The following is a 27,922-nucleotide window of genomic DNA, read 5'->3' on the forward strand; positions in this document are numbered from 1 at the left end:
TTGCAAAGAAATGGGATAGCCACTGAACTCCGACCCTGAAAAAACCTGTAGGTTAACAGAGGTGTCCACATCTACAACGTCTTCTGTAGCCCAGCGAGGTCCATACAACCGAACTGGTTGCCGATTGCAAGGAAACCACAACGTATGCAGATTGGCGCAGCCCTCCAGGAACTCCAGGAGTGGCCTATGGACACCCCTATGCGGGGTGAAACTGCGTTAAACGGGTCTACCTTTAAACCACCACCACGGCCTTCAGCACCGCATCTGCACGCAGGTGTGATGACATCGACTGGCACGATGTGCATAAAACTCCCAGCCAAGAGTGTCAATTGCGCGACCTCTTTGTCCAGTTGAAGTGGCGCCGCATGCAACGACACATAATTGTGTTGGGGGGTGGGGGTTGGGGTTACTTCGTATCATTTACAGAAGTTGGGTAAAAAGACACTCAAACCAGGTCAAGAGGGACAGTAGTTGATTCATCATGAACCGGTGCATTTAAAGAGCACTTGGAGAATGGTGCAACTAGCCTCCCAACATGACAGCACACCACCAAAGTATTTTTTAAAATCGTAAAGCAAAAGCAGTTTCCTTCCAGTGCGAGATATCGGGGAACGACTCGGTCCAGAGCCTACATGAGGTGGAGAGGAATTCTGCTACATGCCGTATCAAAAAAAAAAAAAAAAAAAATCTAAATTGTTAACAGTAGATTATGGTCTCTGTTGATGTAGAGGGTGGAAGGAGTTAGCAGAATAATAAAAGGCTTGGGCTATACCTTTTCGATAACGTCCAAGTAAAATACGCTGATGTTTTATTTGGGGAAGGCAACCCGTAACTAAATAAAGCATGACACAGTAAAAAAATATTTGATCGCAGTTCATTCTTCACAAAAGGAAAAAAAAAAAAAAGAATCCCCAAGAAAACAACCGAAACCCATGTACACATTAAAGGGTGGCATGCCATGATCTTGGGTTGGGCGATCGTCATTTTTCATGAACAGGTCAGTTTTGCGGTTTGCTATATTGATTAGTCAAAATCATCCGAAGGAGGCCCATCGAAGGTCGCTCATCTCATCAATCCGCCTCTGCAGTCCAACCCGATGGGGCAACGATGAGCAATATAAAGACTTGCGTGACTTGAAGTTCTCAAGTAGATCAAGCAAAGATACAGTGGGGGTCAAAGGTCAGAGGTCACTGCTGAGTCCTGGTCGTTTTCATTGTTAATGAAGGAATAATGCAAATATGATAGCCCAGGAACACTTATGGAAAACCGCTTGTATGAAACGGGAAGCCATGTGGATATCTGGTTCGTCCACCGTAAGCTAAGGATTTCTCTATATGTTGTCACACTTAATGTTCTTAAAGCTCAATGTGAAAATTTTGTGGCTATTAGCAAGTAAAAAACCATCCATCACTTGAGCTAGTGCTCGTATAAACAGCTACACGCTTTTTTTTTTGGAAGTGTATCCTTGAATAAGTATAAACAGAGTAACAGTTGTATTAGTCCTTAATGAAAGTGTTGGTAGAGTCCTCAGACTTTTGGTACCTGTGCACTGCATAGATTCTGCCACTTAGTTTGAAATAAAAACCAATTTGACTTGAGTGCTCCACACATGAATTTGTGAAGTGATTCATCAATTACACGTACGTTTACATAACTCAAAGCTAGTGATAAGTTGGACAGCTAGTCTGTTTATTCATACTGAATTTGATAGGAAACCTACTGCCACTTGTTCAAGTTCATAGTACGAGTTGTAGGCTTGTGCTGGCTTTGGTTTGTGAATGCTCCTAGCAACGGGTCGTGATAATATGCAGTGCTGTCGTGCTGAACCGGAGTGAATTTGACGGCGGGAATGCGGGCTCAGATTTACAAGATTTAAGGAAACAAAACACTGCAGTCATGCAAGCGTACACTCAGGTGGTTTTGAATGCACGTCAGCCCACTCAGCAAATGATTAGTATTTCAATTAAAATCAATTCCAAGTCTTATATTATCTAGGTTAGACAGCGGAACAAACAAGCTTTTTTCCCCCCCACTTGCAGAATGTAAGACAAATTACTCTGAACATGGTGCCATTTCATTTTGACAGGTCCCAGGCAAGTCTTATGACCAGGTGTCAGATATGAATGGGATTTAAGACTACATACTGTACAAATATTTGTTTAAAAGCTCATAAGTACCCATTACATGGGAATTGTTTGAGAGATTGCTTTTCCAGAGAATGCCTCTTGGCAGTGCATTCACATTCAGCTGAAGATCCGCCATTAAGAGGATATGTAATCCAAGGAGGTATTTGCCACTAAATTTGTTGCTTCAAATGCATATCACCATTTGGTATTTATTCCGTGTGAGATGTCAGTCACCATTTACATAAATCAGAATCTTGAGGATCTACCTTTTCCTTATGAGCAGTTATAGCATCTTGTTTCATGTTCAAGCTATACCCAAGAAAAAGCTGTAGGTCAAAATGTTGACAGTTTTAAATGTTCTTTTGGGAGCATTCAAAATAAGATGTAAAGTCAACAAGTGGGAAACCAAAGCTGGATTAACCGATCAAACCAATCAAATTCCATTCATTTGGACTAATGACAGAGGCAGGACATTAGAGGGACACTGCTGGGCATGGGTTTAAAATCTTTATTGCACTGTAGGAGCAGATTCACAGAACAGTGCACACATGGTCAAAGTACATCAGCCAGCTGGGTTTCAAAGCCCTGAGTCTCCAAAGCCACTGTAGGGGGGGGGGGGGGGGGGGGAGAGAGAGAAGAGAGAAGAGAAAAATTCAAGTATTTTGCAAGGTCAAGTGCAGCTGCATCACTTCTAGAAGTTAGTGCAAATGGGCAAGTTCTTTAGATCATTACTACCAATACACATACTGTGCCAATGCCAATACAAATGCTACTAGTACCGACACCAAATACCAAGCTTTAATTTACAAATAAATCATACCACTTCTATCACAACCAAAATCACAGCACTACTATTGCGACAACGCAACAGTATGTCACATAACGTGCGTCTATTAAAACACATTTAGCATTTCCCTCCAGTCATCAGTGGTTCCTTATGAGCCTTACCAGCCATTTAAGCTCATGGTCCAGTTTTTGGAATGGGGGAGGTCGTCACAAGCCAGACCGTTGTAGTTCCCGCACGCGCCGCACAGCTTGTCAGAATACACCGAAGACGGCCTCACCCACACACTTCCTGATGTGCTGGCCTCCAGCTCCAGGTCTGGCTGGGCCCCCGAACCCTTCCTCACCACAACCCTGACCTCCGGCCAGTCCCAGATCCGGCTTACAGAAACTCCCGAGGACAAGGAGAAGGGGAGGGACACCAGGTCCCCGTCCACCTGCCAAGAGTCAGAATCTCAGTGGGAGGAAAGCCGCTGCAAGCATGTGCACATGATCTCAGAAAGACAACAAATTTGATAAATCAGCAAAACAGGGCTAGCACTAATCATTGAGGCAGTGGAACAGTTATGTATAAAAAAGAAAAAGTTCAAGCAGCTAGTCATTTGGGTAATTGAATGCCAATGTTAAAACTCCATATGGGGAGAGAAAATGTTCTGCATGGGTGAGGAGTTAGTGACCGCCACTCAAGCCCCCACAAGCAATGATGAATTTGAAGCATTTCATTCTAAGCAAAGCAATCTGCAGTACAGCTGTGAATGACCATGTGTTCATAACTACCAACATTTTTATTTTATATAAAGTCACAATAGCAGCCAGAGAGCAACAGGCTACACTCCCAACACCTAAGCAAGCAATTCAATTGGGCTGTTGAATGCTGGGAATTGAGGTAAATTAATTCCAGCAAGGGATTGTCCCCCCCCCCCCCCCCCCCCCCAACCCCAACCCCAACCCCACACCCTCCACAGAAGGAAAGATGATCTTGTGCTCCAAAGATAAATCAATATTTTAGCCTCCTCAAGAGGGTAGCAGTAAAAGCCAAAATGGATTGTAACAGACAAAGAGGCAATAGAAAGCAGTGAATTCGATTTTTCCACATGATTTCACCAGTTCGTCGTTCCTTACAGATGAAAGCACGGGGACCCGAATTGGCAAAGCGGGGGGGGGGGGGGGACATCACCCCAGTGGACTGCGCCAGCCACTCGGCATCCAGCTCGAACCCGCGGCCGTACTTACGTACACCACCCCGTTCTGAACGACCACGGTGGCCCCGTGCAGGAGCAGCTGCAGCGCGTTGACCGCGCGACTCCCTGCGCAGAGACCTCGGAAGAGGACCAGCTGGAACCAGAGGTCGCACTGGCGGTCGCAGCAGGAAGCCAGGTTGAAGGCTTCGTCGGGCCGCAGGTTCGACTCGAGGCCGTCCAGGGTCCTGAACGAAAGGTCGGGCCGGACCTGGCAGACGCCCACGTCGCCGTGGCAACCCCACGCCCCGTCCTTGAGCAGGCACTGCAGTCCAGAGCTGCAGGAGGTTTGGGCGCAGGCCGCACCCCCCAGTGGCTCACACCAGCACCTCTTAGTGCAGCCTTTGGCATAGAAGAACTCCTTATTCTGAAGAGAAGGTACAAACATTTCTACAAATCAGTCTACAGCCATTGATCAGACAAAATGTATACAATTCTTAGAGGAACACACTGACTGGCTGCATGACCACCCATTTTCCCTAGGTGCATTTTGGGATCAATTTTTTAAAATTGAGAATTGGAGAAAGGCAATAGTACAGAACTGAAGCATTTAAACTTGGTGCATTTTATAGGGCTAACAATTCCTTGTGAACTCTTTTTAAATTAAAAACATTTCCACCCATCCCTCAATTTGGAGCTTCCACCTGTATTTTGTAAGCTCCATCTTAATGCAGCAACATCCAGTTTAGCGGAGTACAGACAGATAATCACCTCCAGATGACACAGCCAAGCAGAGCGCCAATTGAATTAAACACCCCAAGTGCACAAGACTGAAGGTGCAATTTACTGAAGCATCAAACCTTCTCTGGCTGGCATACAAATCGTCCTGGCTAATATGGTACAGTTTCTGCATATTTCATGTGTGGAAGGAAACGGTCACCTTGATGTATCTTCCACGATGCACGCATCCGCACTGCCTGACCCGCGCACACACGTCGCCGTTGAAAACTGAACTGCCATTACACTGGCAGCCTTCAGAGCGCCGCTTGCACAGGCCAGGAGTGATCATCTCAGGACAGGTACTGGAACACGAATCAACAAGGCTGCTGGCGTAGCTTTGGTCCGGGCACTGAAGGCCTAGAGAGAAACAAAACACACTGGCTGTGCACAATGCCCGCCATAATCCGTATGCAAGAAATCACTCCAGAACCCAACATAAAGGGATGGGATTCCCTTTCCTCTAATTTTTTGACCATAGTAGTCTTGTGATGTCTTTACAGTAAAGACTAAACAGTTTTCTAACCAAATTTAGAAATGTAGGTCTTTAGCAACGACACATGTTCAGTACATTGAACGTGGATTAACCACCACTAAAGCTAGGGTTCAGCAACAATCGGGTTTAAACCAGTCACAATGGAATCAGTGCCAGCCCAGGGAGACCTAACATTTGCGCTTGCATCAGCACACCACAACCATTCATCTGCCCCCTCCGGAGCTCCTACACTGTAAAACGGTCAGCGTCAGTTCAGCAGTTTCATTCATACATTCGATTCCTGTTAATGTTTCACATACATTCAGTAGATCTACTGTACTCCAGTAAAATTGACCGTTCCGACATGGGCACTTACGGCAGCCCGGCTCCCTCCAGGCGTCCACCTGGATTCCCTTGGCCCGGCAGGCTGCGGCGTAGGCCTCCAGGGACAAGCACAGCGCCTCCTGTCTCCTGGAAGTGGAGCAGCGGGTTCGCACGCACGCGTCGTGGTAAGGCTGAACGGGCACCGCGTTGCAGCAGCGGCTGAACGGGCCGCTGGTGGAGGTGAGGAGGTCGCAGGGGTCGCTGGCGTGCCCCTTCCGCTCCGAAACGCCGGAGCAAGGCCCGCAGTTAGCCACACAGTCCAGGGCGCACTGCTGGCCCGGTGCCGCCTCGGCACAGCTCTCCAGGAAGGCGGAGGGGCTGCCTGCCGGCTGCTTGGAATGGGGGTCAGGGTTCAGGTCATCTGCAGCGTTGCCGTTGTAGTTCCCACACAGGCCAGAGGTGGCGCCAGAGTAGCCCGGTGGTACGATGACCTGGACGTAGAGCGTTGAGGTGAAGCGAATCTGCAGTCCGAAGTCAGTCTCTAGGACACTGCTGCCGCCATCTTGGTAAGCCTTTATTGCACTGTTGTTAATGTTCATGGGTAAGGTGAAATCTTCTTGGTTGACCTGAAAATTAAAGTTACTTTTCATAGCTACATTACAGGCATTTAGCAGATGCTCTTATGCAGAGTGACTTACAAGATTCTCATTTTTACATAGTATCCATTTATACAGCTGGATATTTTTACTGAAGCAATTCAGGTTAAGCACCTTTCAAAAGGTACAACAGCCATGACCTACCTGGGAATTGAACTTGCAACTTTTAAAGCAGCAACCACTCACCCTGACTTTCCAAAGAATTCCAGGGAAAAGCTCCACTTTATCTTCATCCAGAATCAAGACGATCGCCTTAAGTGGGTCATCGAGTGCGTTCTCCACTCGCTCTACGCTCACAAGCACTTTAAAGGGAGGCAGGGCAGACGTCTTCGACTGCGTGAGAACGTAGGTACAGATTCCGTGATGGGCCAACGCGTAGCCGTCGAAGGTGATGTACCCAAAGCCGCCCAGCACCTGGCACGTGCCGGGGTGGGCCGGCACGCACTTGGCGACGCCCGCCTCCACCGCACAGGTCTCGAGGTCTCCGCAGCCGGGCGAGGAGCACACCATTTTGTGTCCCGCGCCACAGTGGCACTTCTCCTGGCACCGGGCACCCAGGACGAAGGTGCCGCTGGGGTAGTACTGCCCCTTGTACTGGCAGCCGCACTCTGCGTACGGCACGCACGCGCCGTCGCTGAGGACGAGTCTGTCGGCGTCGATTTTGAGGGCGGAGTCGCACTGGCAGCCCTCCTGGCACGGACTGCTGCAGGCCGCCCAGCTGAGGGATCCGGAGCAGGCGTACGGACAGCTGGGCCCGCACAGCTCGTAGTGGCTGTTCACAGGACAGGCCGCCCCTGGAGGAAGGAAAAGCGCCTCAGACCCACTCAAGCTCTGCCCCCACCCCCAAACCTTAACCAAACCTCCCCCCTTCCAGCACCACACCCAAAACCATCATTCCCCACCAATCCATCCCCCCCAAGCACCAAGCTCAGCCCCTCCACCAGCAGTCGGTCACTTCTGAAAACTGCTTTCATCTGATCTACACAGCAGACGGCAGGAAAGACTAACCTCCTCTCGTCAATGTGGAAATTCAGACTTGAAAATATACCGACCCACCCTGTGCAAATCGAGGTCGACTGAGCATGCATGCTCTCTTAGAGCAGAGAGAAGTCACGAGGGAAAGGAGGGAAGACCTAGCATTGGAGCATCACCCTGAATACCAACATTTCCCCACCCAAACGGACCCCGGCCCCGTGGTTCTCACCACAGAAGGTATCGCTCCTCCACTGGCGCACGGTGAGGCTAGCTGCTTGGCAGGCGGTGGCGTAGTCGCCGATGGCGTTGCAGAGCGCGGTGGGGTGGCCGTCGTGCGCGCAGGTGTCCGCCAAGCAGCTGTCGAAGTAGAGCTGAGGGTCCAGGCCGGCGATGCACTCTTTGAACGGGCCTTGCTTGTCCAGCAGCACGTGGCAGTAGTGAACGTCCTTAAACACGTCCTGCTCCTCTGCGCTGCACCGTTTCGGGTCCGAGGGCAGCGGGTGACCCTCCGCCCCCGTCTTCCAGCCGTCGGCGAACTCCTGCGGGTCGCGGGCCCGGCCAGACCGCGTCACCAGCTCGCCTTTCGGGTCCCCGGGTTTACCGCACATGCCCTGCAGGACCGAGCTGTACCATCCCGGGACCAGCACCGTTATCGCGCCGGTCCTGTACACCGCCACCTGCAGGCCGAAGTCTGTTTGGATGGCGACAGACGAGGGGGAGTGGTAGGCCAGGATCTGGCCTTTGTTGAAAGAGTATGGCAAGGGTGTGTACAGCCCGTTCACCTGTAGGAGGGGATTAAAAAAAAGCCCTAATTTATCGTAAATGTCATTTCAGCCACACCAATGGTGCTCACTTCAGTCATTTCACAGCAGGGCGGCTCAGCAGGTTTAGTTCCTCCCTGAATTTGCCAGAAGTGCTGCACTATCAATTACTCTTAACTGCAGTAGGTTCCACACCACTGTCACACAATATCCATCTTGTGATGTACTGATCAGCTTCTGACATGGGGGTGGGAGGGGGTGCGCAGCAAATGAGTTTCAGAAAAAAATTGATTTAAAAAAAAAAAAATACATTAACTGAGGAGCACAAACCATGTTAAATGCCCAAAGAGATTAAATCTGTGAGCCAGAAGGTGAACATAACTATAACAACCAGCACACAGGCTAAGGACTCCTTTTATAGAAAGACTAAAACATTTTGTTTATCCAAGATGGCTGCTCAGGCCTGTCCCCTTTGGAGTTTGAACAATTGCATTATGCAGCACTGCATGGCTTACAGCACAACCATTTTGTGACCTTGAGACCACTGGTTCCATTGTAATGGAGTAGCTTAGGTAATTAGTCCAATGACAACTGATTCAGTGCAGCCACTTAAGGCAGAGACTGAATCTTCCATTGACTTGTGACAAGAAATAAACCTGCACAGGTAGCTATTTCCAGTAAATTAGCCTTCAAGTAAATTGGTGCACATTCCACCCTCCCAAATACTCTATGTAAATACAAACATTTGATTACCCTGCTAAAAAACAGAACAGCAGTTGGACAATTTACATTGTATGCCCTTTTACCAGACAGCTTACATACTTCATACAGTCCATTAATACAACAGGATATTTTAGTGAAGCAATTCAGGTTAAGTACATTGCTCAAGGGTACACTGACAGTATCCCGATTTTAAATCAAACCTGAGAGCTCACTTGCAGTCATTAACACTGCCACCCCTCTGCCACATTTGAAGGAATGCATCTCAACTCCTGCATCCAATCACTAATTGCAGGTACAAGCCCGATTTCAATATTTTTGGGTCCTGGCCTTAGAAGGGAGTAATGGGCCCTATTGTGTATTTTAACAATGACACCATTCCATAAAACCCAAGGATCAATTGTCTGTACATCAGAACCAAAATCACTCATTAGGTTAAAACTCCATTAACCCAGCTAGCAATGAGCAACTCAAACTAATCAATTAGAATGCAGAAAGAATCCCATTTCAAAAGGCACAGTTTCCCTACATTCAGATGAACTGAAAGAAACCCACAAATCCATCCAGAGAGATCACCATTTGCAACACCTTTGCAAGTCATCCTGCCCATCTTAATCAACAGGCCCCCAGGAACATGGCGCACAGCCGGCCCCCCCAGGAACATGGCACATGGCCAGCCCCCATCCAAGGAGCTTAGACTTACCTGGAGCCTGTGCGGCGTCTCCTTGGCGACAGTCAGGACCTGCCCATACACCTGCACCGTCAGGTCCAGGCTCAGGAAGAGCCGCGCGCCGCCAGCGGCGTTGCCGATGGAGACGTCGAAGGGGACGAGGCCGGGGGCGTGGGACGGGGCCGCCGCCAGCGTGTACGTGTGGCCGCCGCGGAAGTCGAAGGTGTGGCCGTTGAACGTGCGGAAGTGGAGGCCGCCGAGGAGGGTGCAGTTAACGGGGTTGGCGGGGTAGCAGCCGCGGACGCCGCTCAGAACCTGGCAGCGCTGGCCGTGGGGGCAGGGGACCCGGACGCAGGCGACCGTCCGGCTGGACGGGTCGCAGGTGCACCGGTCCTCGCAGCTCTCGGGAGACCAGAAGGTCTCGTTGGGCCGCCGCTGCTGCCCGATGGAGTCCAGGCAGCCGCAGTCGTCCGCAGGCGAGCAGGTCTGGTTGACGAAGACGTAGCCGGCGTCGCAGACGCAGCCCCACATGCACGGCTGGGCACAGACCGGGCTGGTGAAGTGGTCGCAGGACGGACGGCAAGGCAACACACATGCGTTAAACTCCCCGTGTGGCCCGCAGACGTCCTCCTCGTCTGCAAACACAGGACATGTGCCCAACCAGGACCGATTAATAAAGCTCAAATCGGCAGGCAGAGGCTGGCATGACCAGCGATGCAGATAATGGAACTGAACTGTATTGGGTATTACAGATGAGATTCACAAGACAATCCTTATGCTGCTACTTCACTAGAGCACACTGCACAAGCTCAATAGACTGGTAGTTATGAAGACCCATGTCTGTCTGAATCGGACATCTCATTCACCACAACCACCTGGGAGAACTTCCCTCCCCTCCTCAGCTAATGTAATTAGCGCACTGACAGGTGACGACTGAGGCAAATTCAGAGAACAGCATAGGGATTCAAAACCATTCTGCCAACCGACTTACCGTGGTACAGGTCTCCGGGGTTCTGGAAGCTGAAGCCGTGGTACTGGCAGATGGAGGTGTAGGACCGGAGGGTCTGCGCCAGGACCTCGTGGTCTCCGTCGCTGCGGGACAGGTCCTGCACGCAGCCCCGGATGAACGGCTGGGCGCTGACCCGTTCGGCGCAGAGGGCGAAGGGCCCGGCGGGCTCCTCCAGGACCGCGCAGTGCTCTCGGCTGTGGAGCTCCGCCTCCGGCGTGAGGGGGGGCGGAGTCAGCCCGCAGTCCGTGCAGCACAGCCAGTCCCCGTCGCTGACCGCCTGCAGCTTGGCCCACTCGATGACGCTGCGGGCGCCGTCGCTGCCAGCGTGGGCCACGCCGTCGAACGCACACAGGCCGTACACCTTGCCGCGGTACGCCGGGTGCAGCGCCACCAGGACCAGAGAAGCCCAGTCGTAGATCACCTGCAGCCCGAAGTCCGTCTGCAGCATGACCAGGTCTCCCCAGTAATCCACTCTGATCTTGTCCCTCAGACTGACCGGCAGCGGGCTGAGCAGCCCATTCACCTGTGCGCGAAAGAGCAGCAGCGCATCACACCCACTTCATAGGTATTTAAGTGCAACAGCTCATTTAAAATGGGATACAGCCATGTTAACACCATGGAACAATGAACACTGTGCCGACTGTACGTCAGGCCCACCCCACTGGCTTTTCTAGCTGAACACACATTCAAGGCCTAAGCACACTTATGCCAGTCATCCACCCCCTTCACTGAAAAGCCCACTCGCAGAAATGTCCTTGTTGCCAACAAGAACATACTAGCAAACACTTAATGCATGCATGGTTGAATCAATTGTGGCAAAAAGCTGACTACATATGTAAAAACAAAACAGGTTTTGTATGCACTACTTGGCCTACAGCCCAAGTAGTTGACAAAATAGATTCAATTACAAAAGTTTAGAGTACTTGAACCAAGAGCAACAGCATTTGTGTGGCTCATCTTCACTGTCTCAGATCTAGAGTCTAGCCATAGAAATGTGCCAAAAGCCTAATAGGAGTGATTTACACAGCTTGCAATTCTTCATTTACAGTCCATTTATATAGCTATTTTTTTACTGAAAGACTTCAGGTTAAGTACTACGCTCAAGGGTAAAACAGCAGTGCCTCCCCTGGGCATCAAACCTGCAGCCTCTGTTACAAGCCCAGCTTGTGTGCTGCACTGCCACTTTACCCAGACAACGAGCTGAATCACCAACTGGCTTCTTCACCACTCAGATATTACAAACACCAAGGAAACCAGAAGACAGCAGTTAGCCGTGAGGCAGGAAGCCATTGTGACAAATATGCAAAAGAGAAAAAAAATAATAAAATTTATGGGTTTAGCTGATGCGGTTTAACAAATCTGCCAAAACAACAATTAGGCTGTCAAACAGGCCCGGCCTGCACAGGCCCCTCAGAACCCGAGGCAGCCAGCGCAGTCGCTCGACTGCAACCACACCCATCTGCTTTCGCTTGAGCAACATAATGCACAAATATATTCTGCCTCATGGGGGGGGCCTGCTCACCCGCACAGCGCCTCTGTCCTGTCGGCGCAGGGTCACCGCGTAGCCGTAGGCGCTCAAGCCGACCGTGCGGACGGACGAGGCCCAGGGGGCGTGCCGCCGCTCGCTGTTCTCCGTGACGACGAACGGGGTGAGCGCCCCCTGGCCCCCGCCGCTGGCGGCCAGCACGTAGGTGCAGGTGCCGTCGAAGTCGAAATCGGTCCCGCTGAAGCTGCGGAAGTGGGGGTCGCCCCAGGCCCAGCACAGGTCCAGCGCGGGCGGCTGGCACATGGGACCCCCCGCCCCCTGCGAGCACTTCTCGTGGGCTCCACACTTCCCCTCACACGGGTCTAACAGGAGGAAATTAAAAAGAATTAATCTGCATGCTGCAAGAACAGGGGGTCTGCAGTCTTAAAAGCAGACTAACCACTCATCTTTTCTCCCATTTCCCCCCCCCCCGAAACAGATTGATTTATGCATTTTAAATTGGGGGGTGGGGGTCTTACATGGGAGAAGTTTAGCAATTGGTAAAACAGCAACACTGTACTCCTTAGGAATCAATGTCTTAAACACTCATGTTGAAATCCCCCCCCCCCCCCAAATTTAGTGTGGGAGACTGCAGTGGGACGGTACCTGAAGATTGACAGACCATAACCTCATCCCTGACTGCGCAGGTGTGCGAGTCAGGACAGGTGTGTGCGTTACATATCGCTGGGGGCCCACAGGTGCAGTTCAGGGTGCAGTTCTGCAGCAGTCTTACTTCTCCCAGCTGGGTGGGGGCAAATCAATCAGGAATGAGAACGGTTCTTCATTTCTTCCAATTAAATCACCAAATACTGACTTCAGACTGAGAATCTAGCATTTTGCTTTAGTGGTGAACATTACCTGATCAAAAGCAGGCAAAACGTTAGTGTACAACTAAAGTCTGGCTCTGCCGAATGTCGTAGACCAAAAAAACGTTGTCTGCCGATAGGACCATTAAAGCACCTCGCACCAGCGACCTCCCGGGGGCGCTCACCTCGTACCGGTGACCTCCCAGGAAGCAGCCGCACTCCTCCGGCCGGACACAGCCGTTGCCGTCGTAGTAGAAGCCGGCGTCGCACTGGCAGCCCTCCGCACAGCCGGCAGGGCAGTCCACCACGTGCCCAACCTCGGCGCACACCGTCAGGCAGGCGTTCGCACACGGGGTGTAGTGGCTGAACTGGGGACACTGGAACACTGCAGGAGCACAGACCAGAATGAGCTCAGCTTTCTTTCCCCCCCCCAACCAGAACCAAAATCCCATTTACTGACTGCAGGGCAGGGAGACCCAACCCTGCACCTGGAGACCCAACGTCCTGCAGCCTTTCACTCTGACCCTACCAAAGCGCACCACATTCAGCTAGAGATCTTGAGCAGCCAATTAGTAGAATGAGGCATGCCAAATTATGGCTGAAATTAAAACCCACAGGACAGTAGATCCAGAATTCAGTAGCCCTGCAGTAGGGGGAACTTTCTAGTTGCCTTCCACTGTTTTAATCACATGGGGGTGGTAGTTTAATTATAGCTGGTCAAATCTTTGATGCATATCCTGTGTGATTTAAAATCAGGAAATTATTGGTACCTTCAGAAAACTATTCATGTCAATAACAATTAATTTTTAATTTAAGAGACATCAAGACTGATCCAAGAATCAGATGTGCACAAAGACCTGTTACCACAACACCTTGGGTAACAGGTGTGCTCAGGTGCATCGCCTCAGGAAAACCGCACTTGACAAGATGAGACAAGTCACCAAGACGTGGGTGTCAACTCGGGTAGGTTCTAAACAATGCCTTTGCGAAACCACACAAGCACCAGTCAATCAGGTGCCAGTGTGAAGCTAAATGAAAACAAAAGCAATAATCAGAAAAATACATTAGTGATAAGAATGACTCAGACTACAAGCAGCACTATCAGTAAGCACACCCTTGAATATGATATTGGCTCAGCTTATCGTTCGCAATTAAAGTATTTGCCAAATGTGTGAAGGGACTTCTCCAGAAGGCTTGTGCAATACAGTTCCTTTTAACACCCAGTGTCATTGACTTCACTGGGAGCAAGTTTAAATTTTTATATAATTTTTTTTTTATTTTTTTTATTTTTAATAACTGACATTTCCTATATACAGCATAAATGCCATGCCTAGTCCCCCCCTCCCTCCCCAAAAGCATAGCAGAATCTTGGTTAATTAAGTGTTTGCGTCACGCTGCATGTCTAACTACATATGAGCCTACAAAATTACAGCAGGCAGGAGCCTGGCATTTTTCTTACTTTGAATAGACTATGGGATATGAAATGCTGCTTCAGTCCTTTCTGTAGTACAGTTGCAGCTGTTGCCTCTTAAATGCACTTGCGTAGGTCTCTTTACAAGTTTGTTTGCATAACAGCAGCTGCTTACCAGATTTAATGCAATTGGACTCCATGAACATTAAAATAAACAGAACAGACGTTGCCACCTGCAAGCAAATGTTGCCACCTGCAGTCTACGCCACTCTTAAGCACTTGACCAAGATTTGAAACCTGCTTTTGGCAAAGTGGACCAGCCTTACTAAACCACTGTCCTGTGAGCAGCAAAGGCTGGTCCAGTTGGAGATTAGAAACAGCTGTTCTAATCTGTAATGTCCATCGCTGAACTCCATAATCTAGCATTTCAAATTTTAATTTGACCCCTTCAAGTAATGGCACCACAGGTCTGGTACCTAGCCCAAACTTCTTGCTTGCCCAACCATGCTTCAGGACAGGGGGCGCACTCACTGCATTTGGTGCCATTCCTCCAGGGGGCGACCTGCACTCCTGCCTCCTGGCAGGCCATGGCGTAGGCCTGCAGTCCGTCGCACAGCTGCTCCACCCGGCCCTCCGACACGCACAGGTCATACATGCAGTTCCTGTAGTACCCGGCGGGGTCCACCAGGGGGTGGCAGGCGTTGAAGGCCCCGGTACGGGCCTTTAGCAGGCCGCAGTGGCGGTCCGAGGCGTAGCGGGGTCGCAGGGAAACGCACAGGGGGCAGCTGTCCCCGCAGCCGTCGCTGCAGTCCGGGCCCCCCTTCGCGGTCGGCAGCCACAGGTCGTCGGCGGGGTCGCCGTTGTAGTTCCCGCACAGGCCGCACGTCCTGCTCCTGTAGGACTCGGGGAGCCGGACCACCACATGGCTCCGCAGGTCGAAGGTCACCGAGACGGAGTTCAGAGCCTGAACGGCCAGGTACAGCCCCTGCCGATGCACCGTCAGGTTCCCGGCAGAGAAAGGGAGTCTCTCAAGGACCCCATTCACCTGAGAGCGAGAGAAACATTAAAATGACGGAGCATCACAAAAAATTAGAAATTTCTAAAACTAACACCTTCAACTCAATTAGTAATGTAAAAGCACTTCAACATGAGACCAGGATCTTCAGTCCTTATTTGGAATGTTCATCCAAGAGCTGAGAACCTGTTTGGAACGAGCATGATTTAGGCCAATTATTAATTTCGGGAATGAAATTAATTCTACATTACCCGAACTTGGTAGGGATGTTTCGGAGACAGGGTCAACTTCAGCCCGTAAGCGTGCACGCAGATCTGCCGCTGGTCTGAGGCCCCGTTCAGGAGCAGCACCTGGAAGGGCATCACACCCTGGCCGGCGTCCGGCGGGCCACAGGTTTCGGACAGGGTGTAGTTGCAGGTACCCGGGAAGTGGAAGTCCCACCCATCAAAGGTTCTGTAGTGGGAGCGTCCTGCCAGGGAGCAGCGCCCAAAACGGGTGCGTGGGTAACAGCCCCGGACGCTGTTCTGCACACCGCACTCTTTGTCCTCCGTGCAGAAGACGGGGTGGCAGGCCACGACGCCCCCAGCCTGGCAAACACAGCGCTCCTTGCAGGACAGGAGGACCTCCCCCAGCTGCAGGTACTCCCCCTGGTGGACACAGCCGCAGTTCCCCGGCTGCACGCACAGAGCGCCACTGAGCATGAGGCCTGGCGGGCAGACGCAGTTCTCGTAGCAGACTCCAGGGGGCAGGAAAGCAGCACTGGACGAGGGAAAGCCTCCACAAGTGTTGTTATGGAAAATCGGGCAGAGATCATACACCATACCCTGTGGACATGGTTGCTCTGTGTAGAGAATTAAACTCAAGTTAGCAAAATGATCCTAGATGCTTAACCAAATGCTCAAATTTGGAAGGCAGCACTAATGTAGGCACAGCAATTTTCTATCAATACAGTACTGCCATCTAGTGGCAAATACAATGAAAGAACCAAACAAAATTACTTTAAAACTTTACTTGAACACAAATTTCAGCAACCACCAAGGGAACTTAAATGAACAAATCAAAGTGTCGATGAAAAGCCCAGCACACGGCCGCAGTGGCAGGTCTTACGAATGCAAAGCCAGTCACCACCCTGCAGAGGAGCGAGGGAGGTCTCCAAAGCTGCCTTCACCGCCAGCGCAATTAAATCTGCAGGAAATCAATAGAAAGGGGGGGGTGGAGGACTGCCCAAAGGGCCCCCCCCACCACAATCGCTTACCGCAGAAGTCCGGGCTTCTCCAGTCGTAGATTTTCACGTTCTCTTCCTGACAGGCAGCCACGTAGTTGCCGAGCGACCGGCAGAGGGCGGAGCCGGCGCCCGCTTGCCAGCAGAGGTCGCTGACGCAGTCGTCGTGGAACCGTCGGGGCGCCACTTTGGCGTGGCAGATTCGGAAAGGCCCGGAGGCGTTCAGCAGCTTCCCGCAGGCGGCAGGCCCCGCGTACTCCGCCCGCTGTTTGGGGGTGCAGGCCGGGCAGCCCCCCGGGCAGCCCTCCACGCACCAGGGGAGCGCCCCGCTGTTCCAGCTCCTCACCAGCTCCGTGGGGCTCTGGGCCGGCTGGCCTCCCCGGCCCGTCAGGTCGTCGGCGGGGTCCCCGTTGTAGTTCCCGCACAGGCCACAGGTGGCGCCGGCGTACTCGCTGGACAGCATGACGGCGAGGCGGCCGTTGGCGTACAGGGCGACGGAAAGGCCGAAGTCGGTGTGCAGGAGCGTGCGCAGACCTGCGGTGCGCACGGCAACCTTGCCTCCGCTCAGGGCGTACGGCATGTTTCTATGGAGACCGTCCACCTGCAGAAGACCATACGAGTCAGGAGGGTAAAGGTAAAAGGCACTTTCAGCTTAATTCATGATTGTGGTACACGAGTGCATTTAAGCAGTATTTAAATGACACCACTTTAGCAAAGTACAGTAATATGCACAGGACGTTTTTAGATTGGCATTTAAGACCAAATAGTCACTTAAAATGCCACATTTCAAATGGCACAAGACCCAACACTACCAATGCATGCTGAAAATAAATTCTAAATTACCATGTTATTTTGCCTACAGCATCAGGCTGCAGGCAAGTGTTTCTGATCTAGGACGTCAAGCATGAAACAAAAAGCCAGCCAACTGAAATTCCCAAATACTTAATCATGCAAATGAATCATCCATTAGTGGCCCTAGTTCCAGTCCTGGGTGCTGGGGTGTGCTCCCTGCCTGGCTGGTGCCATGCATCCGGTCCAAATCCACATGGCAGCAAAGATGGACTGCTCAAAATGTTAGTCATTAAATCTACCAGCCTCATCCCCTGAAGCATTGCCTTATGAAAACTTCAAAATGGGAACAAATGCACCTACAATTAACTTTGCGTTATTAAAAAAAAAAAAAACAAAAAAAAAAAAACAAGTTTAGTGACAATGGCAGCATGCGTCTGTTGAACATGCTGAAAGCCCTTTTGATTGCTGGGAAAAAAAAAAAAAAAAAATTTGACAGTCAAGACAGGTCCAAGCCTGCCTGGGTTTCTTTTTCCTCTTTAAAAACAAATACTGCACGTTGTGTAAGCTCCTCCAATCATTCAATCATGTTAGGGCAGATGGCCCTGTTCTGAGCAGCAGGATCAGCAGTGTTAAATACCAGACTAATCTGCTCACAATGCACCTTGTAATCACAGATTCCCACCTTTTGTAAAAAAAACATGGCAGTGTTCAATCAAACCCTGTTAAGCAATGGGTCACGCCATTGTCCTCGGATTACTCCGTGTTGTCAGGAATACAATTTAAAATCTGAGAAAGCAGCGAGTGTGGAGCGCGTTCGGGGTAACAAGAGGCACAGTAGGCATAGCTGTACACTACACATGTGGTGGTGTGTGGTGTCCGCAACTCACCGTAACCCGTTTATTATTGTGGCTGCAGATCTCCACGGTTATGTTGTACACGCTGACCACCACTTTCAGAGAGGATTCGGCGTCGTTCCCGGCGTTCAGGACCCGGACCTCGAACGGGGTCAGGCCGGCGCCCCCGGGGCACAGGCCCGCCAGGCGGTACGCACAGCTCCCCTGGAAGTCGAAGGCGCGCCCGTCGAAGGTTCGGAAGTGGCGGCGGCTCTCCAGGGCGCAGGACCCCAGCCGGTAGGGCAGGCAGACGCGGCCTTCGGCGTGAGGGGCGCAGGAGGCCCGGGCCCCGCAGGAGGACGGGGCGCAGCGGGGGGCCGCGCCGGGACGCTCGCACACGCAGCTCTCCGTGCACGCCTCGTCCGCCCAGAAGGGCTGGTCCCGCCGGTGGTACGCCCCCCGGTGGAGGCAGCCGCAGCTGGCCGCCGGCACGCAGAACTCGCCCTCGAACACGAAGCCGTCGTCGCACTGGCAGGTCTCCACACAGGGCAGCGAGCAGTTGGAGGCGTGGCCAGAAGCCCAGCAGGAGTCCGGGCAGGCCGTGCCACACACCACGTAGTGGCTGTGCTTGGGGCAATTCGCAACTAGTGCAAAAAAAATATTCACATTAGCCTTTTGCAAACAAACAAAACATCTGAAATCCTGTGTTTGTACTCACTTGTGCCAATTAGCCTTTTTTTTTGGGGGGGGGGGGGGGGGGGGGGGGGCAGCAACAGGCAGCAGTGCACTTATGCCAAGCGTTCATTAATGTTGAAATGCCAAACATGGCATCAGTTTGTTATAAGGAGACAGGAGCAGGGGTAGGAGGAACAGAAACCTAGCAGGATATGCAGGCCTTTCCTTGCATTACCCATGACAATTTCTGCAAACACAGCACCCTCAGAAAGCATGGCACTGGCAGGGAGATCACTCGTTCTGCTATATACTTAAAGGCATTTGTATTGGAGATCAAAAGATGAATGAAACAAGGACAGAATTAGCTGTTAGTTCATGCTATTCACACGTTTTACCATTTTACAGACAGCTGCATTCCCCAATTTTCTGCTGTGCAAATATTTAACAGAATCCAAATATTTAGTTGAGGCCCTTAAATTCTTAGATGCCACCTAGTCTGGAGGTAAATTAGAGCATTTAGGTACAACTTAGTCAGAAAAAATGGTGAGCAATGTTGGGCTGAATGACCCGTTTGTCACTTATATGCAACTGCTTCACATCTACACCCCATCACCTACATCACCACTGTTCCCATACTTTGAGGGCACTGCACGCTCATCACCAAAAGCAAGAATATAAAGGGACAGACTGCAAACAGGATTAGAGCACTGTTGAAGCTGGTTACAGTAAAGTATGAACCTAGCCAATAGCCGCTTATCAGAAACGGCTGTAGAACTGCAAAGTTGGAGCATAGTGGTAGTCAGGTACATGTTAAATGGCCAAAAAAAAAAAAAAAACCCAAAAAACCCTAAGGCACTTCTGTAGTGCAAACTGCAAAATGCTTTTATTGTAATGTTCCGATAAACTGAATAACCAATTAGATTCAAAGTCAATAGGAGTGAGTCCAAGGGAGTTTATTCTGACTGAGTTCCTTTATAATAAATTTTTTAAAAATTGCCATTTTAAAAAAGGCATTCATCATACACAAGGGCCGTGGATTCCCCAACACCCCCCACCCCCCTTCCAGTGTTGTAAGAATAGTTTGATCCCTTAACCTCCAGACAAGCATGCCGTTCTGCAGTACTCACCGCAGAAGGTGCTGTTCCTCCAGCTGGTCATCTGCACCCGGGCGGCCTGGCAGGAGGCGGTGTAGGACTGCAGAGCCTGGCACAGGAACTGGGCGTCCCACAGCTTCGTGCAGTGGTGCACCTGGCACAGCTTCAGGTAGGCGCTGGGGTCCACGCTGACGTGGCAGCGCAGGAACGGGCTGTACTCCGACCAGAGCATGATGCGCACGGCCACTTCGTACTCCGGGTCCTCGCCCGGCGGGGGGTCGTCCTCCGCCATGGCGCAGTCGTCGGAGCACTCCGCCACGCAGGCAGCGTCGCGGTCCTTGCCGTCGTCCCTCCAGCTCCACCCGAACGCCACCGCGTCCGCCACAGCGCCCTCTGGTGTGCGGAGGTCGTCGGCGGCGTCGCCGTTGTAGTCGCCGCACAGGCCGCACACGTCCGTGAAGTTGCGGAGGCTGACCTGCAGGTACTGGGCCCCGTTGTATTTCAAGGACAGGCCGAAGGTGGTGTCCAGGAAAATGAAGAAGCTGCTCCGGTGGATCGTCACGTCGCCGAGCGTCGCCGGCAGGTACGCCTCCTGCCCATTCACCTTTCGGAGGGAACCGCAAGGGACACAGTCAGCCCCCCCACAGGAGTAAAAATCATTAACACGGGACCCTGCGCACCCGATCCAGAACAGCCGTCTGAACACAGCCAGTCTTCTCAGCAGCCATTCAGGATCCAAGGAACCAGAAGAGGCCATTTATAAAAGCAACCGGGCACATCAAGGTATTCAGAGGTTACATGGGAGTTTCTAACTGGGGCCGCAGACAAACACAGACAGTGAAAGCTGCATTCATGACTTGCTGTCAGAGCAATCAGTGCTGGATCTCCAGGAGTTAAACATGTAGCAGTGCATTCCTGGGGGCTTGCCCATCTGAATTAGTGTTGCATCAAACACCAGCAACGAAGAGTTAAAGCAACTCCGCTGCCTTGACAACACCGGAAAAGAAAGGCTGATTGGGCTGGCGAGACTACCCGACTACCAACTACCTGACCCGTTTTTCACCTGAAAGCCAGCTGTCAATCAACACCGCTGAATGCCAGCTGGCTGCCGACTCCTACCGTGCAATTATAAAATATCCCTTCACAATGAAACACAATTACAGCCCGTTTCACAAGACGATTGGGCCAGAGGGGAAAGGCAGTTACCATGGACTGTACATTTTAATCTACACTGCACCCATGGCCACCCTCCTAATTTTTAAGGACGACGCAAATAAAGTACACACACCCACACACACAGGGCACTTACCCATACGGAAGAGCTCCCAGGCTTCATGACAATGTGGTCTTCAGACACGTCGATCAGAATGGTCTTCAGGGCAGAGGACAGATCCTGGCTTTTCTTGATTAGGACTGTGAAGGGGGGAGACGACGCCCCCTTGCCACACTTTCGGGCCAGAATGTAGGTGCAGTTGCCCTGGAAGTCGAAGTTCGTTCCGTCAAAGGTGGAGAAGTAGGAGCCACCCAGCACCCAACAGCTGGCTCCAGGGTAGGCAACACTGGAACCCGCACCTGGAGAAACAGCATCCAGTCACAACACAAGGCCCCTCCCCCAGACGGAACAGAGGTTCAATGGGAACATTAAGCAGTTGAGTGAATTTAATCAGGGAGAAGCTTTAAAGCCCATTCTCCTCGGTCCACATTAACGTTTGTACCAGTCTGTTTATTTAAATCCAAGATTAATGGGGTGTGAGTTGGCCATTCAGAGGGGGCGCCCAGCGCGCGCCGTTAGCAAACCGGCACAGCTTGCCCGTTTTATTGCCTCAGCGTTGGATTGCTGGGGCCATCTCCGCATGCTCGGGTGCTCCAGTGTTATATTGCGAAGGCCATTCCATGTGCTTGGCCGCTCCCAATTTGCTGGGAGTAAGTAAAGGCAGGCGCACATTCAAAATGGCCGACTGCGCCGATTTCATTCCATAATTCAGCCGGACATCTGGGAGATGAGCAATGGGCACCACTAGTTCATCTTTTTTGGTGAAAGTAAATCTCATTTGCAGGAGGGTAGCAAGGATTCCATGCTTTTGATTGACTCTAATGTCCTCAGCTGGGCCTTCCACCCCTCCAGAGGGAGGCAGACCAAGCTTTACAGCCCAGATTGCATAGGCGAGCCAGCCTGAGGAGCAAAAACCAGAGCGCTCTCGAGCAGGGCACCCTCGGAGTCAGAACCAAAACCCTACCAAATCCGTCACATCCGTTTCAGTTTCATGTTCCTTCGCCAGCAAACGACAAATACAATGGGGTCCATTGGGCACATTCCAAACCAAACCCTACCAACTGCACCAGAATTAAAACGGCATCAAGCCTGAATAGCCTCAAGGCCATTTCACTGTACTGGAAAAATCCCATTAGATGCTTGTATGACTGCTTATTCTGTGCCTTCAAGTAAACTTTTTTTGCTGTATTTCCCCCCCCCCCCCCAACATTTTCCAGCTCAGCTTTGCCTTTTGGGTGGGGGGTGGTTTTGGGTTATTCGGGTATCGGTTTCCAGCTTTCCTGAAATTGGCTCAGTGAGAATTATGCGTTGTCAAATTGTCAGTTGTCAAATCCCCAGGAAAATGTCAATTGCAACAACCTGTTTGTAAAAGGCAGGCGTGAAGGAATAAAGACTGGCTGAACTGGGCACCACTGACAGGAGCAGAACAGGTGTACCCTGCTTCTCCGACAGGGAGATCCGGCCAGGCCAGGCCAGTGAGCGAGCGAGCGAGCGAGCGCCCTCACTCACCTTTCTGAAGGCACTCCATGGAGCCGTTAAGGAGGCCACACCCCCTGCCCTCGGGACAGGCCGCTGACTCACAGCGCAGAGTTCCGGGAGTGGAGCAGTGGCACCTCTTCTTGCACCCTCCAGCCCAGAACGTCTCCCCCAGCTGTGGACAGCATGAGTCAGCCAACTGATACCACACCCCCGCACCCACCCCCAGTCGCTAAAAAAAATAAACCGCACACACACTACCTCAACTGCCACACAGAACAAACACTCCCCCAGAGAATGGATTAGGAAACCTTTTGTTTGAGCAGAGTTATAAACACATGACAGTGTGCTGTGAGCAACCCCCCCCCCCCCCCACCACCACCACACACACCACACCTCCCCCTCCCTGACCCACTCCTTTCCTCTATGACACAGGGACCAGGTTCATTAATTAGTTTTGGGAATTCATCCAGGCGACAGTGTCGCTGGAAGCCAATGGAAGAGCTGGAAGTGAATCACGGGGAGGAGAAACAGGTTTCGAGCTCAGCCCCAAAGTTCAGCACATGCCGCACAGAAGACAGAGCGATTGCTTTTTAACCAGCACCATATCTAATGGAACTGAAATGAGTCAAATTGCTTTGAAGAAAAAAATAAAAAATAATCCAATTTCAGTTTACAGCTCAACTGAAAGATTAAATACATAAACTTGACTCATCTTTTCAAATAGTTACAGCAACACATGCTGTAGAAAAATGTCTAGTTCAGCTTAAACAGTTCATGATTGCCATGAAGTGTGCACGCAAGTAACCCCCACCGCAAAGCTGACAATTGGTTGCTTAGAACGAGACCATACACGGCAGGTTCTCACCCCTCTACGGGGGTGTTCTTTTGTGAATGAACCCCACTTGTGAAACATTTGTTGAACACGACCATAGAGCCACATTCCCGTTCCTCACACGTCTTTGGAGTCGGAGGGTTTCTGGTTCGATCCCCTGCCCCAGGTGTGTTGAAGTGTCCCTGAGCAAGACACCCAACTGCTCCCAACGAGCTGACTGGTACCTTGCATGGCAGCCTTTCACCGTTGGTGTGGGTGTGTGAATGGGTGAATGAGGCAATTGTAAAGCGCTTTGGATAAAAGCGCTATGTACATGCAGCCCATTTACTGTTTTGGGGATGAGACCGTACTCACCTCGTAGTACCGGCCATGCTGGAAGCAGCCGCACGCCTCCGCCTCGACGCAGCGATTCACGCTCAGCTGGAAGCCAGGGTCGCACCGACAGCCCTCGGCCCTGAACGACTGGCAGGCCAGGTGGGAAACGTTGGCGCAGGTCACCGCGCAGGTGTCCACACGCACGCTGTACTCGGAGTTGGGAGGGCAGGCAAGAGCTGCAGGAAACCAAAGTAGCCAAGCCAGAGGGGTGGGGGGTGGAATTACACAAGGTCAAACTGGAGCTTAGAACAGGAGTCCTCAAACACTGCTTCTGGAAAAATCACAGGGTTTGCTGGCTTTTGTCAAATTTAGAGTATAATAAAACCAGGCAAGGAGAGATTGAAGGTTAAAAAAATAAAATAAAATTAAAACATGACAAATGTCAGAACCACAGAACTAGTGAAAATAATGATAGCAAGCTTTTCTTATGTGCAGTCATTGGGGAGGGGGGTGGGGGGGGGGGCCCATATCTACTCACGGCAGAAGGTACGATTCCTCCACGGCTCGATGCGAGCCCCAGCCGCATGGCAGGCCAGCGTGTAAGCCTGCAGGTTGCTGCAGTACTTTCCCCGGTCGCCATGGGAAACGCACAGGTCGTACACGCAGTTCTCCAACTGGGGCCCGGGGTCCACCACGGAGAGGCACGCCCGAAACGGGCCTGCGGGCGCGGAGAGCAACCCGCAGTGCTCCTCCGACCGGAAACGGGCCGCCTCCGTGCCGTTGCAGGCGGGGCAGCCGCCGCCCCCGCAGCCGTCGCTGCAGTTCGCGGCCAGGCCCGGAGCCTTCCACGACGCAGCCAGGGCAGCGGGGTCGGAGGTCAGGGCGCCGCCGGGGAGCCGGAGGTCGTTGGTGGCGTTCCCGTCGAAGTCGCCGCACAGGCCACACAGGCGGCCGGCATAGCTGCGGAGGACGGTCACCTGCACGAAATCCTGCCGGTCGTAGGCCAGAATCACGCCTGTGTCAGCCTCCACCTGCACCCTCAGGCCAAGCTGAAGGACTCTGAGCTCACCCAGCTGAGCTGGCAAGTTCCACAGGACACCATTCACCTTGGGGGGGGGGGGGGGGGGGGGGGGGAGAAGAGACATGGGGCAGAGTCGAAAATATTCCATTACTAAAAGGCTCCCACAGCTAGACATCACCATTTGAGTCGATGCTCATCAGCATTGCATAGACACTTCAGTAAGCAAATCCCATACAATTGTTCTAGGCTTGAATATTAGAACAAGGCCCTCAAAACCTATTTTGAATTACAGCATCCAAGAATGAAAGCAGATTAATGATACGACAGAGGGAGATTTCTGAAAACAGACCAGCCCCCAAAACAAAAACATCTACTATATAGGATTTCCCATTTAACATGCAGCATCTGACTGTAGGGAGAATGATCCATTTGTTACATCCCATCAATAACTCAGCCATCCGCAGTGACAGTCAGCCATCCATCCACGGGGCCTACCTCGACTTTTCCGCTCCTGCCTGAAGTCAGGGTCAGATTGGTTCCGTAAATCTGCAGGTGCACCCGCCCAGGCTGGAAGAGGACGGAGAAGGCAGCCTCGGTTCTGTTAGCCTCGGTCCCGTTAGCCGCGCTCCCTTTAGCCGCGATCCCGTTAGCTTCGCTCCCCTTAGCCGCGCTCCCGCCGCACGTTTGCGCCAGCACGTAGCCGCACGTTCCCCGGAAGTCGAAGCCGCGCCCGTCGAAGCTCCGGACGTGCACCCCTCCGGAGAGGCTGCACCGGCCCGAGCCCGGCTCTGGGTAGCAGGCCCGCTCGCCGTTTTGGATGCCGCACCGCGTGCCGGCGGGGCAGGTGCTGTTCCGGCACCGCGCCTGGCCGCGACCCTCGCAGACGCACTCCGTCAGGCAGCGCTCGCCGGGGAAGAACGTCGCCCCGGAAGCGTGGTAGACCCCGTCCCGCAGGCAGCCGCACTCCAGCTCGGGGACGCACTCCTCCCCGCTTCGGAAGAAGCCCGGCAAGCACTGGCAGCCCTCCTGGCAGACGGCGGCGTGAAGACTGGGCGGCTCGGCGCACGAGTTGGGGGTGGGAGAGGAACACAACGCGTATTCGCTGTTGGCAGGGCATGACATGCCTGTAATGGAGGGAATGACCGGGTGAGGATGCAACTCACCCTCACCACCATTTCCAACACTGCAGGGTAGAGGCGCCATTGTCCTACTCTTCCTCTACATTAACTACTTTTGTCACAGTACCACCTTTATCCACACAGGAATAACCCACTGAGATCAAAATCTTGTACAAAGGGAATACATGTAGTTAAGCAGAGCAGGGGGGGGGGTGTAGTGGTGGAGTAGTAAATAAGGACAAGTTAACATTTTTAAAAAAAATAAAATGACAACCCAGAGTTGAACCCAAAACACTGGGCTGCTCAACCCTGTTCCTGGAGATCTACCATCCTGTAGGTTTTCAAATTACTTGACATGAGAACCTACAGGATGGTTTATCTCCAGGAACAGGGTTGAGCAGCCCAGAGTTATAACACTAAGGAAAACTGAAAATATTCTTCATGGATTTTCCCCACCTGTCATCTAGATATTGTCAGCAAGTTCAGGTGCCAACGAAATTTCAGGTGATGAGTATTTAACATGTACAGGAGGAGATGGGAACTTACTGCAGAACTTTGGGGACCTCCAGCTGTACACTTCGACCCCTGCATCCTGACAGGCAGCCACATAGCCGGCCAAATTCTGGCACAGCACAGCCTGGCTGCATTTGTTCAGAAAGACGTCGCTGATGCAGTTCTCAAATGGGTCGAGGGGGTCGACCGTTTCGTGGCAGTGCCGGAATGGCCCCTTTGAGTCCATTATCATCCCGCAGCGGTCCCCCTTAGAGAGGACTGCTCTGATATCATTTGGACACCGCGCCACCTTGAAACCAACCATGTCTGTGCACCCCGCAATCTCACTAGTCTTCCAACGGATCAGAGAAACTGAGGAATTGGCATCTGAGCTCATTGGGGGGACCAAATCATCATTTTTGTCTCCATTGAAATTCCCACAGATGCCACACATCGCACCAGCAAAGGATCTGGGTATGGCCAGGGTCACAAGGTTGTTCCAGTTGTATCTCAGCATGAGCCCAAAATCACTCTCCACGTACAGCGAGAGACCAGTCTTGTAAATTTTCACCTTGCCTCGGCTCAGCACAGTTGGAAGACCCAACAAAAGGCCATTGACCTAATACGGAGAGTAACAGATTTTTACATCACCATTTTCCAGATAAAATCCAACATAATACAATCTTTTCCATTAACTTTAGATGAACAGCATTTTGCACTTCTATTGCCCGAATCTCAGAAACACTTGTATATAGTAATTAAAACGGATAAGAAATCAACTTACCAAGACCTTGTCCTCCACCTCCAAAGAGATTTGGATCTCATAGCCAAGCAACCGTATTCGGACCATTTTAGAAAAGGACTCTGCGGTCCCTCTCCTTTCATTCTGCACCTCGATTTTGAAATCTGGCAGGGCTCCCCTGCTGGGACAGTGCGACGCCAGAAGGTACACGCAGTTTCCGTGAAAGTCAAACCTGCGGCCGTCGAAGGTGGTGTAGTGGGGATCCCCCTGAGCCAGGCAGAGCCCGCGGGGCCCCTTGTGACAGCCGTACGCCCCGTCCTGAACCAGGCACTTCTCGTCGTGCTCGCACCGAGCCGGGATGCAGGTGGCGTTCCTGGAGGCGGGGCTGCAGGAGCAGCGCTGCTGGCACTTGTCGGCCCAGAAGGTTTGGTTGGGCGGCCTGTAGGAGCCCTGGTGGGTGCAGCCGCACTGGCTGGGCCGCACACATCCTTCCTTGCAGAGCAGAAAGCCCTGGTCGCACTGGCACGTCTCCGCACAGCCAGACCGGCACCGAGAGGGGGCATCGGGGTCGCCACAGGTGGCCGGGCACAAGGACCCACAGGTTTCGTAGTGGCTGTTCGCAGCGCAAGCCATGGCTGGAGGGTCAAGGGGAAAATTAACTTTCATGCATCTCAAGAGGGGAAAAAAATAAACTGCAAAAATATTCCATGTTAAAGTTCATTTCAGTAATGGTTTCTTTAAGAACAAACATGTAGAACATGTCCAAACTCAAAGGCTCCCCAATATCAGGCTGAAGACCGCCACTTCAATAACACATTTCACA

At 51.9% G+C, this 27,922-nt stretch overlaps 1 protein-coding gene across 2 annotated transcripts in view; it reads right to left on the reverse strand.

Annotated features, from left to right (window-relative positions):
• Positions 1 to 2,619: 2,619 nt before the first annotated feature.
• LOC118206978 (IgGFc-binding protein-like) overlaps positions 2,620 to 27,922 on the reverse strand; it is a 29,918-nt gene continuing 4,615 nt past the window's right edge. For both annotated transcript variants that reach the window (XM_035380202.1, XM_035380210.1), the window contains exons 5-28: positions 27,142 to 27,734; positions 26,412 to 26,976; positions 25,243 to 25,871; positions 24,265 to 24,832; positions 23,766 to 23,962; positions 22,610 to 22,751; positions 21,137 to 21,399; positions 19,861 to 20,431; positions 18,113 to 18,702; positions 16,467 to 17,034; positions 15,463 to 16,052; positions 14,728 to 15,241; positions 12,971 to 13,170; positions 12,586 to 12,721; positions 11,977 to 12,302; positions 10,437 to 10,977; positions 9,479 to 10,080; positions 7,524 to 8,076; positions 6,506 to 7,113; positions 5,716 to 6,289; positions 5,028 to 5,224; positions 4,143 to 4,514; positions 3,075 to 3,346; positions 2,620 to 2,728 (exon numbers count right to left, since the gene is read on the reverse strand). In XM_035380202.1, coding sequence (XP_035236093.1) covers positions 2,704 to 2,728; positions 3,075 to 3,346; positions 4,143 to 4,514; positions 5,028 to 5,224; positions 5,716 to 6,289; positions 6,506 to 7,113; positions 7,524 to 8,076; positions 9,479 to 10,080; positions 10,437 to 10,977; positions 11,977 to 12,302; positions 12,586 to 12,721; positions 12,971 to 13,170; positions 14,728 to 15,241; positions 15,463 to 16,052; positions 16,467 to 17,034; positions 18,113 to 18,702; positions 19,861 to 20,431; positions 21,137 to 21,399; positions 22,610 to 22,751; positions 23,766 to 23,962; positions 24,265 to 24,832; positions 25,243 to 25,871; positions 26,412 to 26,976; positions 27,142 to 27,734 — 10,196 coding nt within the window. In that variant the 3' untranslated portion in view covers positions 2,620 to 2,703. The remainder of the gene's footprint in view (positions 2,729 to 3,074; positions 3,347 to 4,142; positions 4,515 to 5,027; positions 5,225 to 5,715; positions 6,290 to 6,505; positions 7,114 to 7,523; positions 8,077 to 9,478; positions 10,081 to 10,436; positions 10,978 to 11,976; positions 12,303 to 12,585; positions 12,722 to 12,970; positions 13,171 to 14,727; positions 15,242 to 15,462; positions 16,053 to 16,466; positions 17,035 to 18,112; positions 18,703 to 19,860; positions 20,432 to 21,136; positions 21,400 to 22,609; positions 22,752 to 23,765; positions 23,963 to 24,264; positions 24,833 to 25,242; positions 25,872 to 26,411; positions 26,977 to 27,141; positions 27,735 to 27,922) is intronic.

This window comes from Anguilla anguilla, chromosome 1 (genome assembly GCF_013347855.1).
Source record: "Anguilla anguilla isolate fAngAng1 chromosome 1, fAngAng1.pri, whole genome shotgun sequence".
Lineage (NCBI taxonomy): Eukaryota > Metazoa > Chordata > Actinopteri > Anguilliformes > Anguillidae > Anguilla > Anguilla anguilla.